This window comes from Aegilops tauschii, chromosome 3 (genome assembly GCF_002575655.3).
Source record: "Aegilops tauschii subsp. strangulata cultivar AL8/78 chromosome 3, Aet v6.0, whole genome shotgun sequence".
NCBI classification, from domain to species: Eukaryota; Viridiplantae; Streptophyta; class Magnoliopsida; order Poales; family Poaceae; genus Aegilops; species Aegilops tauschii.
The window spans coordinates 41,267,734-41,288,341 of record NC_053037.3 but is presented as its reverse complement, the minus strand read 5'-3'; the positions used below and the strand labels follow the sequence as shown (position 1 = coordinate 41,288,341).

Sequence of the window (20,608 nt, the reverse complement as noted above, 5' to 3'; positions counted from 1 at the left end):
TAGTAAACCCGGATGGAGGTAGTACCTCCTCACTTGTTTCAGTGATGCAGCAAATTCGTGGATATACCTGGTAGAACAGATATAGTAGGAAAAAAGGAGCACCAAGTTTCAGAAGGCCATGGGCATTACCCGTAGAGTCGAGAGTGCATGGGATCATTACATGAATATGTTTGTAAACCGTAAAGAGTGCACGGGACCATTAGACCTATCCTCGGTCCATCAGGGATAAAACCCTATGTTTGACATGTGTCTCATAAAAGGCAGAATATTCATTCAGATTTCAGTGGGAGGCGACGTTTCCATCGGTAAAGAGACTTCGTCAACCTCAAGACCCGTTAGGTAATCCTCTCAAATGTGCTTATAGAGATAGGGTGTGTTTTCGTGCATTCATATGACTAAGTGTTTGTGCGTGTATATGAGCGTATGCGCCCATGCTGTGTTTCTAAAAAATGTCTCTGATGCAATGCAGAAAAGTAAGAAGAATAAGCCTCTGATATCACTAGTTAAGACACTGGAAACTCGAAACAAAGTTGTTCAAATCACTATTCACAAACTGCACGCAAACCGCGTGCTAGCTCATCGACTAGATGAACCGACATTCAGCGTAGAGTACAAACAATATACACATCCCTATTCCTTTTAACGGGTATGTACACATCCGTATTAACTCGAGGCCATCTCAGATATCGATTTGATCATAGGGGCCTGAACTCGATGCCTTCCACGACGAGCCCGCGCTTGGGGTACCAACCCAGCATCTCAAAGCTCACCGACACCTCCTCCCCCACCACTGCCTCGTTACCGGTGCACAGCTGCCCCATATCCACCTCCCACCACCCGTCACCGCGCAGCGCTGACCCCCTCACGTCAACGTCGTCCGTGCCTTTCCCGCCTCTGAACCTGTGTGCCTCGGCGGCGTCGGGGCGAAGGCACACGGTATGGCGGGACGGGGCACTGCCGCCCACGCTAACCGTTGTCTCCTGGTCCGGGAAGCTCAGGCCGCGGTGGGCGTCCGTGGTGGCGAAGACGAGGTACGCTGCGTAGGCGGTGGCTGGCGTCAGCGCCGCGGTGGGGAGCCGAGCGTAGATGTCCAGGCACGTGCAATCCACCAGCTGGGCCACATCCGCGAACCTGGTATATTTATCGAGCAGAGATTAATACAAATTTTACAATTAAATGCACCTAGATGCGCGGAATGATTTCTTCACCAGGCTAAGAATTCAAGATCAACCCCTTACTGTCTACTCCCTCCGTCCCATAGTGTCGAAAACGCTCTTATATTATGAGACGGAGGAAGTACCTTTTTAACTTGTTGTGGTGATCCAACATTTTACTTACAACAACGATCATTGTTCCCTATGTACAAAAAGTTGATAAATAATATAAACACATTGATAACCTTTTAAATCAGCAACACTCAGTCGGTCAATGTTTTTAGAGACGATTTGTACTTATATTATATCTTTCTTTTCTGCGAAAGCACTTATGTTGTAATCCCTACGGTCATTTTTACTCCGCGTATTAGATTTGTGTCACGTTAAACTTTACAAAATTTGATCATATTTATACTAAAGAAATATCAACATCTACAATATCAAATATATATACTATGAAACACATTTCATAATGAATCTGGCAAAAATGATTTGGTATCGTGAATGTTGATATTTTTTTAATAAGTTTGATCAAAGTAGAGATACTTTGACTTTAGACCAAACTTATATGCAAACTAAAAAGGACCAAAGGGAGTATCTAGAACAACAAATCAGACACAAACGGAGAAAGCGCGTAGTATAAGCAAGCTTCTTATTTTCTCAAAAAGAAAGTCAGCTAATAATAGTCAATATCAGCACAAGGACACTACTGGTAGTATCATAATTTAATAATCTTATAATAGAAGGGCAAACTTGCCGGCATCGATCCACGTCGATCATATGATGCACACAGCTAGGATACGATTTGTCACCCTGCATAGTGTATCGGTGGTATTGGTGGCTCTGAATTTGTACCCCTAAAAATCTTCGTAACTGTTTCTTCCCTAACTTTATGAATCAACACGCAAAGCTCTGGGAAAAAAATTCGTTATTAGGGAGTCAACTGATGATCAACTGATGATGGATGCCAAATTATTGCGGAGTCGCCGGGTGCGGTGGCCGGTGGAGTTGACTTTGTTAGATCGTAGCCACACGCACGCGCATGGACTTGCTTAATTAATCCTGCCTGGCGCCGGTGATTTCCTGCCGGTCTTCTACGACGCCGTCGGGAAAACGATTGCATAGTTCGTGGACGTGAATTATATTTCCGCAACAAGTCTCGCCGTTGGACTAATTAGCTGCAGCCTGTTTGGTTGGAAGCAAATGAAATGGGCGCAACACAAGACAAGATTCACGCATGCATGGTAGTAGACTAATTGCTGACTTTCTGTGTTTGTGTTCTAGATTAGTAACTAATTAAAGTTAAAGATGGCAATGGAGTTGGTTGATCCGGAGTGAGAGGAAATGAGAAGCGAACAAGGATCGACGTGGATGTTTGTACGTACCTGGAGAGCGGGTGGGGCGTCCACCTCCAGCTGAACTCGCCGTCCTCCCACGGCAGGCTGAGCCTCCTCGCCGACAGCGCCACGCACTCGGCCCCGCTCCCCCTGGCCAGGCACACCGCCATGCCGCCGCCGTCCACCAGCACGGCCACCTCGGTCAGCCCGAGGAAGGCCTCCTTCTTGCTCGAGGTCGCCGACGCCGCCCCCGCCCCCGCCATGGAGCCGGAGCGCGAGAGGGGGAGGCGTCGCGCCGGCGCCTGGTGCAGCTGGAGGATGGCGCGGTAGTCCGGCGGGAGGAAGCGCGCCCAGACGACGTCACTAGTACATCACAGGGCAGTATTCATATTAGTCCCGGTTCAGTTACATGGCTTTGTAATACATTCGGATGGACAAACACAGTGTGCGTCGTCCTCCACGCATGAGGGGTGGGCCATGGACGTGGTCGGCTCACGGCAACATATAAGTATAACCCGCTGGCCCCGGCGTCCTCGATCCATCGGTGCACGGAGCGGAACGGCGGCTCCTTTTCGTCGTCACCGTCGTCGTCTTGACTGACTCTCGGTGCCCCACTGCCATTGTACCGTACGGTACGGTATATATGTACACCCAGGTCCTGGCCACACAACGCATACACACATAGAGGGCCCGCTGCTTTCTCAACTCCCAATATTCAGGGTACTAGCTGCTTACGATGGGCTTTCTCAGGGCCGGCATCGCGACGGCGGCGGTGACGGAGGAGGACACGACGCGGCGGTGCGACCTCCCGGAGGCGTGTGTGGCGCACGTGCTCGCGCTCACCTCCCCGCGGGACGCGTGCCGCTGCGCCCCCGTGTCGCCCTGCTTCCGCGACGCGGCCGAGTCCGACGCACTAGTAGAAAAGGGGGCTTTTGTCCCGGTTGGTAAGGGCCTTTAGTCTCGGTTTTTGAACCCGGACTAAAAGGTCGTTATTAATGCCTCCCCCCTTTAGTCCCGGTTCTTACACGAACCGGGATTAAAGGCCGTCCACGTGGACGCAGCCTGGAGCTCCACCTTTAGTCCCGGTTGGTATAGAAATTTTATGATATTTTTTTTGAAAAAAAAATTTGCGATTTTTTTTATTTTCAAATTTCTAAATTATTTTAACCTCTAATCTCTAATCACCACCCCTCATTACTGCTCAATTTATTCTCTAATCCCTAATCACCCCTCATCATTCCAAATCATCTAACTTCCCGAACGGTCACCCATCCTCTCACTACTCCAGCCTGAGCACGCTTAACTTCCAGGTTCTATTCTCCCTCGTTTTCAAGTCTGCACTTGTTGTTTTCCTGACAATAGTAAGATGTCAATTCTATTAACCCTCAGGAATTTAGCTTGAGCATGAAGTGACACATTTCACTGTTTGAGTTTGAAACTATTATTTTAAAAAACAATAATTATTTAGTAACACTAATATTTCTGGAATAATTAGTTTGACCATTGTTTGACCACTGTTTGACCACAGTTTGACCAGATTTGACCAAAATTTAAAAAAACTGAAATAATTATTTAGTAACACTAATATTCTAGAATAATTAGTTTGACCATTATTTGACCACAGTTTGACCACAATTTGAAATTTTTTGAATTCTTTTGCCTCTCCAGATCTTAAAAGCCCCGTATCTTTTTTTCTGTTAGGTCTTTGAGGATTTTGAAAATGTTTAACGGGGTTCCCTCCCAGTTAAATTCGGATGTAACTTTTCGAGTAGATGATTTTCCATATAAAAAACTTTTTCATCCGAGTTCGTATGCAAAAGTTATGCCCATTTTAAGAAGTTCCAGAGAGATTTTGCAAATAAAGTCGAAATTCATATTTGTTAATTTTCCCAACAACTAGACCACATATCACATGGGAAACTTATTTTTTTTGACATTTCCATCATTTTTTTTTGTTTTTTCTAAAACTGAAAAGGCGGTCGGGGGGTAGAGTTTGAAAATGAGACCTTTAGTACCGGTTCGTGCTATGAACCGGTACTAATGCCTCAAAGCCCATTAGTCCCGGTTGGTGGCACCAACCGGGACTAAAGGTCTAACCTTTAGTCCCGGTTGGTGCCATGAACCGGGACTAACCGGGACTAGCGGTCATGTAACTACTAGCACCAGAGTGGTTGGCCGATCGCTCCTCTAGCGACGAGGCCAGGGTTCGATCCCCAGCTTGTCTTTCTTTTCTCACGCATGTCCTACCCATGTATGCGTTCGTGGGCCGGCCCATGTGCGGGGCTTCACTCCCCTGTTTTTTATTTCATTTTACTTTTTTGTCTTTTCTTTCCTCATTCTGTTTTCTATCTTCTTTCTTCTTTAAATTAATTCAGAATTTTAATATTCTAAAAGTTGCGAGTTTTCAAAAAACATGTTTGAGAAATCATAAAATATATGTGAATTCAAAAATGTTTAGACAATCATAAAACTTATTGCAGATTCAAAATATGTTGGTGGTTTTGCAAAACTGTTCGCAAAATTATAAATAAATCACAATTTGGAAAAAAATGGTTGGGAAATAAAATCATGTTCATGATTTTGAAAAAATGATTGTGTATTCAAAACATATTCAGGAATCTGAAAAAAAATGTCCATGACATTTTAGAAAAATGTTAACAAAAACATAAAATAAATATTTGTTTTTTAAATTTTGTTCCCAATTTTAAAAAAAGTTCATCGATTCAAAAAATATAGGTTGATTCAATGACTGTTAATGAATTTGAAACCGGTTCATACATTTAAAAAAAATTGTAAACAAAACTAATGTTCATGAATTTTTTGAGAAAATCAAAAATTCCAAAAAAAAAAATTGTTCGTCGCTTCGAAAAACTGTTCACTGATTTGAAAGTATTTTATGTCTAGGATTTGATTAGTTTTTCGAAAGTCTTTATATGTCTTGGTGTTGGGAGTAGTTCGTGGTCAATGAGTTTGTTTTTTAAAGTTGTAAACGTTCCCTTGCGTAACATAGTGACAAGTGTGGCATGCACTAGCAAACTCATAGCCTTTGGATTTACCGTGTCGAATGCATTGTGATCACGTGGACATCGTGACCATCATCGGCTAGGATGAGAAAAAAATAAATGGCAACATGGTGAGCCACTGTGTTAAAATAGAGTACGCTCATATATCAGGATATTGAGTCATACTTATTTGCTTAGCCATAATTTTTTGTCTCCCGTTGCAACGCACGGGCATATTTGCTAGTAGATCTAAAACAACTAACATCAAATCTCGTCGTCGCGCACCCACAACAAAAAACCCTAACGTTGCCGCCTCAAGAAGACGGCAGAAATCTACGCTGAAACTCGGTTGACTATGTCCAGATGAACGAATTCGAGAAGGAACGGAGTCCGGAAGGCAAACTAAAAAAAACGTCATCATCTGCCCGAACGTGACACCTACAAGGACTAAAAAAAACTAACCTAGGCTACTAGCCGGAGCGAAGACACCGGGATTCCTCTCCCTGCCATAGACGGCCGGAGGGGCAGGCAGATGAGATGCGAATCCATGGGCTCGTCAGCAAAGCCTGAAAAGGAGAGTTTGTCTTAGCCGCAGAAGGAAATGTTAGAAAACGCTTGAAGAAAAAGTCTCTACTGCAGTTTATCGAAGGATTCGCTTATTTTACGTCCGGCCGTCAGGAATTTCCTACTATGGTAATACTACCAATTAACTAGTGTTCATCGCAGTTCTCGGCAAGGAAGCGAGGATGGATGATTGGGCGGTGAGATACATGGTATTCCACGCAAAAGATTCCGGCAAAAGCGTCAACTCTGCAATTGTGTGGAGAAGATTCATTGGCTCACTTGGTTGGTAGTTGCAACCACGGGGTTCCTTTCATCCGAGAGCCAAAGTATAGACCTGAATCCAACGGGCCGCACCTAGTCATTCACACTAGAGAACCGTGTGAAATTTGCAAATTGGGATTTGTGTAAGCAAACGATTTGACTGCAAGTATACTAATACAAGTTGTTTCATGGCCTCCTCCCATCAAACACAAGGCAACGTACGAAATTGCATAAAAAAAACTCTTCAAAAAATGTCTTACATTGTGATTGCGGCACTTGTAGAACGCTCGCCGGTGTTCTGCCCGCGACGCCGACGGGCTACGTAGGTGAGTACATTCCTGCCGCAGTCCGGGCAAGGCACGATTGGCAGCGCGACCGGACCAGCGCCTTGGTTCAAGTTTGCCATCTTTGGCAACTAGGGTTCTTTGTTCTGATTTGGGGATCGACTCAGTCTATCTATGCTGCTAGGGTTTTCTGGTTCGCTTTGGGGATCGATTTGGAGAGACTGGGCGGTTGTGAGGGCGAAAAGCTTAACTGAGCGGCCGTGAGGTCGTGAGCAACCATGAGGATCGTTCGCCATCTTTGGCACGCACCATACAAAGGTCGGCTCCTGAAGCGAGATTCATAACATACAAAACAAGGACCTACTAAAACAAAGAAAAACAAAAGGACAAGTCCACACTCTTCTCGCGGCTTATGAGTCGTTGAGAGAGGGGCCGGGGGGGGGGGGGGGGGGGGTGAGGGTGGCGGCTCGAGGTTCGAATGATCATGGCTGGCCTGCTTGATGTGAACTTCCAATGGATGGAGTCCTGAATTCCTTGAGTACTACCTCCGTCCGGATTTATTAGTCGGCATCGTATTGTGTATCTATGTTTGACCATATATATGACTAGCAAAATTTTAATGCATGTCATAAAAAAATTATTTTTTTGGATTCATATTTGAAAGTAGTTTTCAATGATATTACTTTGCCCCATATAATATATTATTAGTTAAAGTCAAGGTCAAACATGACCCAGCATACGAGGAGGACTAGTAAATCCGGATGGAGGTAGTACCTCCTCACTTGTTCCAGTGATGCGGCAAATTCGTGGCCTGATAGAACAGATATAGTAGGAGCACCAAGTTCCACAAAGCCATGGGCATTACCCGTGGACTCAAGAGTGCATGGGATCATTACACGAATATGTTTGTAAACCATAAAGAGTGCACGGGACAATTACACCTGTCCTCGGTCCATCAGGGATCAAACCCTAAGTTTGACACATGTGTCTCATAAAGACAGAATATTCTTTAATATTTCAGTGGGAGGCGATGTTTTCATTGGTGGAGAGACTTCATCAACCTCAAGATCCGTTAGGTAAGTCTCTCAATGGTGCTCATAGAGACAAGGTGTGTATCTGAGCATTTATATGAGTAAGTGTATTTACGTATATATAAGTGTATGCGTCCGTACTGTGTTTCTGATAAAATGCCTCTAATATCAGGATGTGAATTTGGTGAACATGGGTGCGTCCGCACCCTTTATAAATAGTAAATTCATAAAAATGCTAGAAAAATTATAAAAACTGAATTTATTTTTGTAATTTACATAGTCAACCGGTATACTCGCATATGAAGTTTTACAAAGAAATCACATCCGTGGTAATCTGGGCAAAAATAACAAAATCGAAACTATATTAGAAAACACTGTTTAATGAATAGTATGGTCACATTTGTATTTTCTTCACTAAGAATACCATGAATGTCAATACATCATGAAACTTCACACGTGAGTAGAATGATCGACTAAGTTTCATACCGCGAAATTTTAGAATTTTATATTTTTTTTAGTATTTTTTATGAATTTAATATTCACGTGGGTGCACGCGCACCCAATTCACCTTTGTATTTTCGCTAATATCACTAGTTAAGACACTGGAAACTGAACACAAAGTTGTTCAGATTACTATTCACAAACTACACGTGCACTGCGTGCTGGCTCATCGACGAGATGAACCGACAGTCAGCATAGAGTACAAACAATATACACATCCGTATTCTTTTTGACGGGTATGTACACATCCGTATTAACTTGAGGTCATCTCCGATATCGATTGATCATAGGGGCCTGAACTCGACGCCTTCCACGACGAGCCCGCGCTTGGGGTACCACCCCAGCATCTCAAAGCTCACGGCCACCTCCTCCCCCATCACTGCCTCGTTGCCCGTGCGCAGCCGTCCCATCTCCACCTCCCACCACCCGTCGCCGCGGAGCGCCGGCCCCCTCACGTCGACATCGTCCATACCTTTCCCGCCTCTGAACCTGCGTGCCTTGGCGGCGTCGGGGCGGAGGCACACGGTATGGCGGGACGGAGCATTGCCACCCACGCTGACCGTTGTCTCCTGGTCCGGGAAGCTCAGGCCACGGTGGGCGTCCGTGGTGGCGAAGACGAGGTACGCTGTGTACGCGGTGGCCGGTGTCAGCGCCGCGGTGGGGAGCCGAGCATAGATGTCCAGGCACGTGCAGTCCACCAGCTGGGCCACGTCCGCGAACCTGATATATTTATCAGGCAGAGATTAATATAAATTTTACAATTAAATCCATCTGGGTGCGCGGAATAATTTCTTTCATCAGCGGATTAAGAATTCAAGATCAACCCCATACTGTCTACCTTTTTAACTTGTTGTGGCGACGCAATATTTTACTTATGACAAAGATCACTTTTCCCTATGTACAAAAAGTTGATAAATAATATAAACACATTGATAACCTTTTAAATCAGCAACACTCAGTCGGTCAATGTTTTTAGAGACGATTTGTACTTATATTATATCTTTCTTTTCTGCGAAAGCACTTATGTTGTAATCCCTACTATCATTTTTACTCCGCGTATTAGATTTGTGTCACGTTAAATTTTTCGAGGTTTGACCAAATATATAATAAAGAAATATCAACATCTACAATACCAAATATATATAATATGAAACTACATTTCATAATGAATCTAACAAAACTGATTAGGCATTGTCAATGTTGATACTTTTTCTTATATGTTTGGTCAAAGTAGAGATACTTTGACTTTGGATCATATGCAAACTAAAAAGGACCAAAGAAAGTATCTACAACAACAAATCAGACACAAACGGAGAAAGCGCATAGTATAAGCAAGCTGCTTATTTTCTCAAAAAGAAAGCCAGCGAGCTAATAATAGTCAATATCAGCACAAGGACACTACTGGTAGTATCACAATTTAATAATCTTATAATAGAATGGCAAACTTGCCGGTAACGATCCACGTCGATCATGTGATGCACACAGCTAGGATACGGTTGCTGTGGGAATTAGTGAGTAGTCATCCTGCATAGTGTATCAGTGGTATTGGTGGCTCTGAGTTTGTACCCCTAAAAATCTTTGTAACTGTTTCTTCCCTAACTTAATGAATCAACACGCAAAGCTCTGGAAAAAAAAATCGTCGACGGCGACATGTGCAAGTTGACGAGATGATGGATGCCAAATTATTGGGGAGTCGCCGGGTGCGGTGGCCGGTGGAGTTGACTTTGTTAGATCGTAGCCACACGCACGCGCATGGACTTGCTTAATTAATCCTGCCTGGCGCCGGTGATTTCTGCCGTCGGGAAAACGATTGCAGCCTGCTTTTGGTTGGCACAGCACAAGAGAAGATTCGTGCATGCATGGTAGACTAATTGGTGTGAGTAATTAAAGTTAAAGATGGCAATGGAGTTGATTGATCTGGAACGAGGAGAAAGGAAGGGAGAAGCTAACAAGGGTCGACGTGGATGTTTGTACGTAGGATACCTGGAGAGCGGGTGGGGCGTCCACCTCCAGCTGAACTCGCCGTCCTCCCACGGCAGGCTGAGCCTCCTCGCCGACAGCGCCACGCACTTGGCCCCGCTCCCCCTGGCCAGCCACACCGCCATGCCGGCACCGTCCACCAGAACGGCCGCGTCGGTGAGCCCGAGGAAGGTCTCCTTCTTGCTCGAGCCCGACGCCGCCGACGCCGCCCCCGCCGTGGAGCCGGAGCGGGAGAGGGGGAGGCGCCGCGCCGGCGCCTGGTGCAGCTGGAGGATGGCGCGGTAGTCCGGCGGGAGGAAGCGCGCCCAGACGACGTCGGACTCGGCCGCGTCGCGGAAGCAGGGCGACACGGCGGCGCAGCGGCACGCGTCCCGCGGGGAGGTGAGCGCGATCACGTGCGCCACGCACGCCTCCGGGAGGTCGCACAACCGCGTCCTGTCCTCCTCCGTCGCCGCCGTTGCCATGGCCATAAGCAGCGCTGCCCTGAATATTGGGAGTTGAGAAAGCAGCGGGACCTCTATGTGTGTATGCTGCCGCTGCGTTGTGTGGCCAGGACCTGGGTGTACATATATACCGTACCGTACGGTACAATGGCAGTGGGGCACCGAGAGTCAGTCAAGACGACGACGGTGACGACGAAAAGGAGCCGCCGTTCCGCTCCGTGCACCGATGGATCGAGGACGCCGGAGCCAGCGGGTTACATGTTGCCGTGAGCCGACCACGTCACCCCGCATGCGTGGAAGACTGTGTTTGTCCCTCCGAATGTATTACAAAGCCCTTTAGACATAATAAAAAAATACACCGGGATCTCTATACCACTGAACAACCAATACCACCGCCAGAACGAGGCGTTGATGCGCCACTGTTGTTGCTCCCCTATCTATGCCTGCTTGACCTTGTCGATAACAGACGGAATGTTTTCATACACGTGCCCCTAAGGACCAGCGCTCTAAAGCCGCAGTTTTAGTTGTTGAACCCTTGAATAGATCTAAAAGAACTAACATCAAATATCATCGTCGTGCACCCCACAACGAAAAACCCTGACGTTGCCGTCCCAAGAAGACGGTAGGAATCTACGCCGGAACTCCGTCGACTACGTCCAGATGAACGAATTCGAGGATGAACGGAGTCCGGAAGACAAACTCAAAAAAGAAGCATCGCCATCTACCCGAGCGTGACACCTGCGAGGACTAAAAAAATGGGATTCCTCTCCCTGCCATCGACGGCCGGAGCGGCAGGCAGATAAGAGACGAATCCATGGGCTCGTCAGCAAAGCCTGAAGAGAAGAGTTTGTCTTACCCGCCGAAGGAAATGTTAGAAAACGCTTGAAGAAAAAGTCTCTATTGCAGTTTATCTAAGGATTCACTTATTTTACGTTCAAAATTTCGTACTATAGCAGTACTACCAATTAAGGGCAGTGCTATACATACGTAAAAAAGGTGTGTAAGCTAATGGGTTGTCCAGCGTGGGGGTTATTATTGGGCGTAAGGAGAGGGAGAGGCCCACCCCTGAAAATCAGAGGGGAGATTAATTGGTTGGAAGGATTACCTAAAGCTTCCCAAAACGTTACGTAGGTGTAGTATTATCGACCAATTAATTAGTGTTCATCGCAGTTCTGGGCATGGAAGCGAGGATGGATGATTGGGCGGTGAGATACCTGGTATTCCACGCAAAAGATTCCGCCAAAAGCGTCAACTCTGCAATTGTGTGGAGAAGATTCATTGGCTCACTTGGTTGGTAATAGCAACCACGGGGTTCCTTTCATCCGAGAGCCAAAGTGTAGACCGGAATCCAACGGGCTGCACCTAGTCATTCACACTAGCTAGAGAACCGTATGAAATTTGCAAATTGGGATTTTTGTAAGCAAACGATTTGACCGCAAGTATAATACGGGTTGTTTCATGGCCTCCTCCCATCAAACACAAGGCAACGTACGAACGAATTTGTCATGCTAATACGAGAAAAACGTGTTGGTATAATATACAAGTTGTTTAGTTGCGTGACAGAGAGCATGCTGTTTATTCTTAAAGGATTAGGTGGATGGTGTATCATCGAGACAACATCTCCCTAACCTTGAACTCGGCGTCCCAATAATAGAAAAAAGAAAAAGAAACTTGAGCATAGTGTATTTTTCCATTTCAAATTAAACGCCTGTAAAGTGGTCCATAAAAAATTCATATGATTTTCACTTTCTAATCCTGCGAATTATTCAAACAAATTATATAGGAAAGTCTGTAAGAAACAGAATCTTCCAAAACTCATGTAAAACATCTTTGAACCAAAGAGGCTCTGCGTCACAATATTTTGAAGAAGTCTCTAGCTCCATTTGTCGCACCTTGACTTTCTTCAACGTTAGACATTTTAAAAAGTCAAGATCAAGTACAGGATGCCAATATTTTCGCATAGAGAGCTGTAGCAAGGAAAAACTACCCACACACGTAACAAAGACAGCATCGATCACTCTGACATGGAATTTAGCCGCCAAGACGAAGAAAACATCTACTACAACAACAGCAATGATGATGCAGATGTTGTGGGTTTCAACCACTTTTCCAAGAAAAGGAAAACAACAACAACCGTTCCCTCATCTACTCTACTCGCCGCTACATGATGTATTATAGTTGTATCGCAAATAAAGAGTCCCTTCACCGGGTAAGTTTCCTTTTTTTCTGAACTATTGAAGCTTTTTTTTCATGTTGTGTTGGTATTAGTGTCACAATACTAAGTTTACTTAGACAACATTTTGTTCGAATTTAACATGGTGTCACGGTCTAAACACCGAATATCGTAACTAAAATGTGGTTGGATGGGCGATGTGCCCTTTGTGTGGAGCAAGAGAGTGTCACTCACATATTTATCTCTCGTGTCTTTGCTCGTCTCATGTGGTGTGTGGTTAGAGATCTTTCATCATATTGGGAACCCTACTTATTTTCAAGACTGGTTTGCCATCCTCGGGGAATGGATGGTCTCAGTCGTGCCACAATCTTTGGATCTACTTCGCGGCCCGGTGTTGGGCGTTTTGGACTTCCCGTAACAAACTTATCTGAAGTTTCTGAAATCCACAGTTAATGTGGTAGCTGGATGCGGTGCTCTCTGGAGCAGTGGCAGTCTGCACGGGGCTACGGTGGTAGGTTCACATGGAGAAAAGGAGGGGAGAAGGCAAGGGCGTCGGCAGAGACCATGGGTGGCCCTTGGCGCGACGCTGTTGGATTGAGTGCATGAGCGCGGCAAGGGTCTTGCAGGGGTGTCCTTGGGTGCACTCTGCAGTGCTCTGGCTTGGCAGAGAGAAAAGTGAGAGGGTAAAGAGGAGGAAATAAGGGGGTGGATGTGTGGGTGGCTAAGTTATGGGCCCTTGGGTCTACTCAAAGTGAGAGGGCTCCAGGAAAGGGTAGAAGGTTCGGTAGCTTTAGGTTTTCTAGGCTTTGGCCATATGCCAAAAATCTGGGCAGAGTGGATCTTTGCATGCTCGGTTCATATGGTCAAGAACCAAATAGAAAATAGGTGTTCATTTTGTTGGTATAGAACTATGGCATCTACAACAATTACTCTGGATTTTTCAAATAAAAATGATCATTGTTTGATCAAAATTAGGTTTAGGCCAGAAACTATTTCAGAATTTTTGTTGGAAAAACCTCAATACAGGTTGAGGTTGATCCTTCTGCCAAAGGTTAGGGATGACATGGCAAAGCTATGGAGAATTTTGGCACATTAAATTATAGTGTATTATTTCTATTTCTGCCTATTTTCAAAATGAAAAAAATAAATATTTAGCCACCTCTAAAGAAATACAATTTATAAATTTTTACTATGGGAGATGCTCTAAGGTGTTATAGACCTCAGAAGTGATTTTTAATAAATAATTATTGGAGTGGTTTTTTAACTTATAGTTATACCTTTTTTAAGGTCTAAGAAGATTAATTTTTTGTTTTTCTTTGAGATAGACTCTCAAAATTCTACTTTACTAATAATTCCATATTATAACTTATAAGTATGTGGCAATTATTTGTGCCAATTTGAGTTAGGCAAATTTAGTTTCTTATTAGAGGGAGGAAATCCCAATTAAAATCCAAATAGGAGATAGAAAGTAGCAAAAAGTAAATCAGCTTGGAAATTGCTTGGTTGGTCCACATTTTTTCATTATTAACTCTTTGTGATCTAATCATTTAACACTGGGTGTGGCACCCACTGTCACATTGAGACATGGTGCATACTTTGCTGGTACATCCAAATTTTGTGGATGGACTTCCTCTTATTCCCAATAGCTATTCTGAGTATTACATTACATTAATAGAGACATGTTCTTTGTCTTCATATGCTTTACATGATTGTATAGCTAACTCCATACAAGTTGGCACAAATATCCATTATTCATCATTGGCATATGCTATGCAAGATCATTGTAATTCTTGGTACACTTCCAAAGCCATTCAAATAGAGTTTCTCTCATGTTCATAGATTGAGTTATGACTACATCAGTGGAGGTATGTTAAAATAAAGTATATTTTCCATCATTGTAAAGAGTTGCTTCTACCCCAAAAAAGAGAAATAAAATAAAAGATGCACCATAGAGGTGTCACAAAACTTGAGATTAGGGATATATGCCATGTTCATATAGGCACCATAGCCTTGCTAACATGAACAAAATTTTGTCTAGGCCTTGACCGTGAAAGAAAAAGGGCTTGTTGTCGAACTCCACACCGGCTCTGGAGCATCTGCACCTGGTGCAAAATTCATGATGTCCTTTGTTTTCTCCCTTTTTAATTCACAAAATTTTTGGCATCCATCCATGTGTGAACTACTTATCCTTGCTTGTATCCCATATACTTCTCATGCAATTTCGAGGGGATGGCCACACGATGCCTCAACGTCACTCGAGGAAGACTGGCACTGGCACGTCCAAGGCCTCATGTGGGACCCTGTTTGAACCTTGTCGGTATGAAAGAGTACAAATGGATTCTCACAAGGATGAGAGGCAACACATATGTGGCTGAGTAGTGGCGCGGTGATGATTGTTCTTGGAATGAGTCACAAAGGATCATCTTTGAGGAGATTCTCATGCAGTGGAAGAATAAAGTGTTGAGACAAAAGGCCGTTGATTCTTCGTACATTCATTCACTCGACTATTTTGAAGGTGTGTGTGAAGATTGTGGCAAACTAGATCTTTTGAAGATCATGGAGCTCAGGCATGACTATGTTGAGGAGATTAATCTGCTTCGCCATGTTCTGATGCACACACTATGACATGGATGTCCAACACTATCAAGAGTAGTGCCCCTTTGAGTCTTTGTGCATTTATTTTGGGCTACGAGTTCAATCGAGATGTCAATGTCATCCACGTTTGCATTTCTGAAGAGTAGAGAAATGAATGCATTGAAAGTGTTACCCTACCAACTTCATGGAGCCATTTGGGTCTACCAGAGACTTTGTTCCATTATTTGACACCAAACAGAAGCTCCTACGTCAAACCATTGCTCCTAAGGTTGGTTATACTTATATGATTTGGAGTTCTTTGATCAACATTATTTGGCACCTCAACCACTCCAAGCCACTTGATGTTTTGGATTTCATGTACTGTCAGTAGTAGAGCATTTATGGTTCTTATCTTCAAGTGCTATTCACTCATGCTACCTCTGAGGCTCTTATCAACAACTGTACCAATGTGAAGCGTGCTTATGTGCTACCAACTAACACTCCTCTTCTAGGAGAATATGAGGAAGAAGAAGGTGCTTCTCATATTCAAAGAATTAGAGCCTATTATGAAGAAGAAGCCCGTTCCAAGAAGAAAGAGAGCAAGCTTAGAGGTTGTATTCATATTATCTTTGCATGTTGCAAGGCTACTCATGTTTGTGGGTTCATGGAACCTGCATGCTCCAAGAAGGCCATTCGTATGATCGAGGAAGGTTGTTTCGCCACTAGAGACATTGTTTATGCTAGAGGCTGATGACCCACAATTATCGGGGATCAATCGTAGTCCTTTCGATAAGTAAGAGTGTCGGACCCTGTCGGCATCCTGGGAACGGGGGTCCCCAGACTTGCCTGCCTACGGCCCACGGCGTGGCTAAGCCAGCAGGATGTACGACCCATCTTCATCAACAAGGCATCCAAGACCCTCGCGAGGGGCCAAGCCTCGCGAGGCGGACGATGCAAGACCTCCTCAGGAGTGGCCTAGTCAGGAAGGCTCACGAGGAGCGGAGATATCAAGGCGGGTACGAGGCTCTCGTGACGTGAGCCATGACAATCGGCGCCAGGCGGGCGCCAGCCCGCGCAGCGTCCTTATCTCCTCTTTGGTGCTAAGGAGGCCAGCGCAGGCGAGTGGTAACGAGGCATCAGGCAAAGGTTGCCATATCGGCGCAACGAGACCAAGACCAGAAGGACGGCAAGACGGAGGTCATCGTGGAGCCAAAGACGGCGTCACCACCAGAGCCTTTTGCGATGATGTCGTCCATGTCGGTCTCGGTCTCGTCGGCGTCGCCGAGGTGCGAGAAGGGGGCGTCGGGGAGGACGCGTACGCGGGCGGTGAGTAGTTGTATGGAGGGTACTCCACGCCGGTGAAGGCGGGCGAGGGCGTGCGCTGGGCCGGGTGTCCATGGGGGAACGTGACATTTGGGTTGAACCCACCGTGCACGTCCCCGTCGGCGTAGCCCGGCGATCCCCATGGCTGCGGCGTCGGAGACCCGACACCTTGCTGGCCCCAGGGCGCGTACGGCGCGTGGTTGCCGGGGGGATTCATCATCCCCGCGCGTGCCGCCTCGGCTTCGGCCTGGTCCACGGAAGCGGCAGCGGCAGCGGCACCCGCAGCCGTGCGTGCCGCGTTGTCACGGGCCTTCTTGGCGAGGGCCCTGTTCCGCCGGTCGGCGGTGACGGCCTCCCGTCGCTGTACTTCTACCCTCCAATCGGCGTTTGTCATGCCCGGCGGCTTGGACGGCGGCGCCCTCGGCTTCCTCTGCTTCGGCTGGGCGACGGAGGCGGTAGCGGTTGCCGCGGCGCGGGGGACGACGTACTTCTTCGGTGCCATGGCGGCCGGCTGGGAGGCGAGCGGGAGAGAGAATGGCGGGAGGAAAGGAGAAAATGGGAGGGAACTGGGGGAAAAGCGGGGAGAAACGGCGGGAAGAGGCGCTCGACTCGCCGACAGGGCGGACCCACGCGCGCCTTTTCGCTTGTGCCGGCGCCCCAGGCGCCCCCCAGGGCGCCGGGTTCTGCCTGTGTCCGCCGGCACCAGATTCGGCCCGAGCCGGCGAAAAACGGGCTTCTGGGGGGCGACTGGGCCATTTTTTCGGCGTCGGTGCGGCAAAAACGCCTGGGGAGGGCCTCTTGGGGGCGCGGCTGAAGATGCTCTCAGCCTCATCGAACCTGGGCCTGAGGGCAGCGGCCCTGCCCGCATCCTCCGTACCCGCAAGCTTCAGCTTCAGGTCGTACCTACCCTCCAGGTCTGCACGAACCTCGGCCACCCGGCGATTGACCTCCTCCTCGACTCTGGCCTCGCGAGCCCCGACGGCATCTTCTGCTTGAGCAACTTGACGCTCCCTCGTCTTCAGTTGCTCGAGCTCAAGGCTGCGCTCCACGGCTTCCGGGGCTAGCGCCTCCTCGCGCTTCCGGACCTCCTCTTCCTCCGCGGGCGTCCCCCTCAGCGATGCAAGAGCGGCCCTGCGTGCCTCCACCTGCTGCTCAAGGGACGCGCTCCAGGCCTGGAGCTCCCACGCGCGCTCCTCCACAGCCTCGCGAGCCTCTTCCAAGGCTCGCGAGCGGGCTTCATGAGCGATCTTGAGGGACGCCTCGGCCTTCGCATTCTCAAGGTCGCGCTGATAGCGACCGAGGTTGATGGCCACCCTCAGCTTGCGCCGCTCCTCCACCAGCCAGAGACCTTCAGCCTCAAGGCGTGAGTCAACACCCGCGAGCTCTTCACCAAGTCGACTCATCGCGCCCATCGCCTCCTGGAAGAGCTCGTGACAAACTACGCTCCGCCCGCGCTCGAGCTCGAACGCTCGGCCCACCTCGTCCTCCACCTCGGGGGCTGCGGGCGGGGCGCCAAGTGGCGCGCCACCTCCTGGCAGGGGGCTGGGGGCTGACGCCGCACCTGACGTCAGCCCGTCCTCGCGAGGAGCCCAAGCCGATCGGGGCTCGCTGCTTGAAGAGGAACCGAAGATCGAAGCCAACCAGCTATTGTCCATGAGCAAAGGAGGAGTCTTGGGCACGCCCGCCAAGCTCCATGCCAGACCGTGGGGGAGGGGTGGCCTAGCCGCAGGCTCAGCGGGCCACGAAGGCGGAGACGCTCCCCCAACCGACCCTGCTCCAGGGGCGGCAGGCAGACCAGGAACGCTCAAGGCCGACGGGGGAGTTGATGAAGGAGGAGGCCGCTTCTCAGAAGACGCAACAGCTTCAGCGGAAGGAGCCCTGAAGGACAGACGTCAGGATAAGAAGACCACACGCAAGAAGCCATGGCAATAAGATACTTACGCGTCAATGGCGATGTACTTTCGTCGCTTCAACGGCCCGAAGATATTGCTGCCGCTGGGGGATCCCTTCCTCTTACGGAGCTCCTCAAAGTCCACACAAAGACGACCGAAGCGCTGGACGTGACGGCCGGTGCGCGGCGGGGCCGAAGAAGAGCTGAGAGGGATGGCTTCAGGGGTGCCCGGTTGCGGCGAACAGCCGAGCGCCATCTCACCACAATCTCCCGAGGCTCTAGGAGCCTTGGCCTCGGGAGCCGCATGCCGCGTCTCCTCAGCGACCGACGCCTCAGGAGGGGGGTCGCAGGCCCCCGAGGACGACGCCCCAGGATCACCACTCGGCATGTGCTCCTCAGCACTCGAGCCGCCGGCCCCCGTCGGCTCGCTCTCCCGCACCGTCACCTGGGGCGAGCTCGGCACCGGCGGCGAGGAAGGGAACCACGACGACGGGGTTCTCGCGGGATCCCACCGGGCCGATTGGGCGCAGCCCCCACTCATCAAAGGAAGGCATGCTCGCGGCAAATGCGGCTTTGTTCTCGCAGCGGTACAACAGGCAGCTATTCCTGGGCATCTCATCCGGCAGAGGGACACCCGATAGGACCATGAGCACCGTTTGCCGCGTCGCAAGAGGAAGCCCCTTCTCCTGAAACCTCATGTGGTCCTGTCTGCGGAGCAAGTCCCACATCGGGCGGGAGTGGCGCTGAAGTGGAGCGACTCGACGCTTGACGAACTCCTTCACCACCATGGGCGCAGTCACGCCGAGGTCCTTCAACCACCTCATCCTGGCCTAGACGGGGGCAAGGCGGGGGCTCGTGAGTTTCTGATGGCCCCAGCCGGAGTTTGGAACAGCAGGCCCCGCCGGAACTTGGAGCAGAGGGTTGAGCACGCCGGCGTCAACAAACACCCATCGTATACGAAACTCGCTCGTGGATGAAGGAAGCTCGAAGTCAATCCCCGCTCCCGCTGTCGCGGCCACGGCTTGGAAGCCCACGCACCCCGAGCTTTGCCAGGGACCGGTCAGATGCAACGAGAAGAAATGGCGGAGGAGGGCCACGGAAGGAGCGATGCCCACCATGGCCTCACCCAAGAAGGCGAAGACGGCAAGAAGGGTCACAGATTGAGGGTCGAGATGGAGCATGTGGATCTGATAATGCTCGAGCACCGCGTTGAAGAAGGCGGAGAAGGGAGAAATCAGGCCAGCCCAGAGGGCCTCTATGAAGATCGGAACCTCAGTGGCTGCCCGAGCCATGCGAGTGCGAGACGCGGGCCAAGCCACCATCTCTCCCCACTCGTTGAAACTGGAGGCAAGCATGGGGCGCACCTTGTCCATGGCCTCTTCGTTGAGCACCCGAGGCCGGACGAGCGCCGGCTCAAAGGACGGAGGCGCAGTTGGCAAGGACAGAGGTTTCTTCCCCTTTTCAGCTTGTTTCGGCGCCATGGCGATGAAGCAGGCGGAGCGCAAGTCAGATTGGAAGGGCAGAGCAGGGCCTCGAGGAAGCAGGGAGATTGGAAGAGCCGGGCGTGGGCGGAGGAAGAATAACTGTGTGAGAGACGGGGGCCGCATAGCCAGGCGGATTCAAGGGCAGCGTGGGGAAGCAGAGACGCCCACGTCCAATCAACCGCCATGCGTCAACCGAGGCTGCAGGCTTTTGGGGCCCACGGCGCTCCGAACTTGACCCTTGGCTTCGCCGCGAAGCCAAGCCCGAGCGCGCCTTGGGCCCGGGGGCTACTGTCGGCGTCCTGGGAACGGGGGTCCCCAGACTTGCCTGCCTGCGGCCCACGGCGTTGCTAAGCCAGCAGGCTGTACGGCCCATCTTCATCAACAAGGCATCCAAGACCCTCGCGAGGGGCCAAGCCTCGCGAGGCGGACGACGCAAGACCTCCTCAGGAGTGGCCTAGTCAGGCAGGCTCACGAGGAGCGGAGATATCAAGGCGGGGTAAAGCTCACAAGGCTCTCGTGACGTGAGCCATGACGATCGGCGCCAGGCGGGCGCCAGCCCGCGCAGCGTCCTTGTTTCCTCTTTGGTGCTAAGGAGGCCAGCGCAGG

General features: G+C 49.1%; 2 protein-coding genes across 2 annotated transcripts; both read right to left on the bottom strand.

Annotated features, from left to right (window-relative positions):
- Positions 1–365: 365 nt before the first annotated feature.
- On the bottom strand, positions 366–2,911 carry LOC109776761 (F-box protein PP2-B10-like). Its single transcript, XM_020335424.3, has 2 exons — positions 2,540–2,911; positions 366–1,131 (listed from the first exon to the last, which is right to left on the bottom strand). The coding sequence occupies exons 1-2, from the start codon at positions 2,752–2,754 to the stop codon at positions 696–698; spliced, it is 651 nt and encodes a 216-aa protein (XP_020191013.3). The 5' UTR covers positions 2,755–2,911; the 3' UTR covers positions 366–695.
- A 5,147-nt stretch (positions 2,912–8,058) lies between these two features.
- Positions 8,059–11,168, bottom strand: LOC109776760 (F-box protein PP2-B10). The gene is made up of 2 exons (XM_020335423.4): positions 10,118–11,168; positions 8,059–8,854 (listed from the first exon to the last, which is right to left on the bottom strand). Exons 1-2 carry the CDS (start codon positions 10,582–10,584, stop codon positions 8,419–8,421), a joined length of 903 nt encoding a protein of 300 aa, XP_020191012.1. The 5' UTR covers positions 10,585–11,168; the 3' UTR covers positions 8,059–8,418.
- Positions 11,169–20,608: the final 9,440 nt, after the last annotated feature.

What these genes read in the sequence shown, in the direction of transcription:
- LOC109776761 (XM_020335424.3), bottom strand. Translation starts at nt 2,754, where the DNA reads ATGGCGGGGGCGGGGGCGGCGTCGGCGACCTCGAGCAAGAAGGAGGCC. An exon ending in ACGCCCCACCCGCTCTCCAG is followed by an intron (nt 1,132 to 2,539) that starts GTACGTACAAAC and finishes TAAATATACCAG; the next exon opens with GTTCGCGGATGTGGCCCAGC.
- LOC109776760 (XM_020335423.4), bottom strand. Translation starts at nt 10,584, where the DNA reads ATGGCCATGGCAACGGCGGCGACGGAGGAGGACAGGACGCGGTTGTGC. An exon ending in ACGCCCCACCCGCTCTCCAG is followed by an intron (nt 8,855 to 10,117) that starts GTATCCTACGTA and finishes TAAATATATCAG; the next exon opens with GTTCGCGGACGTGGCCCAGC.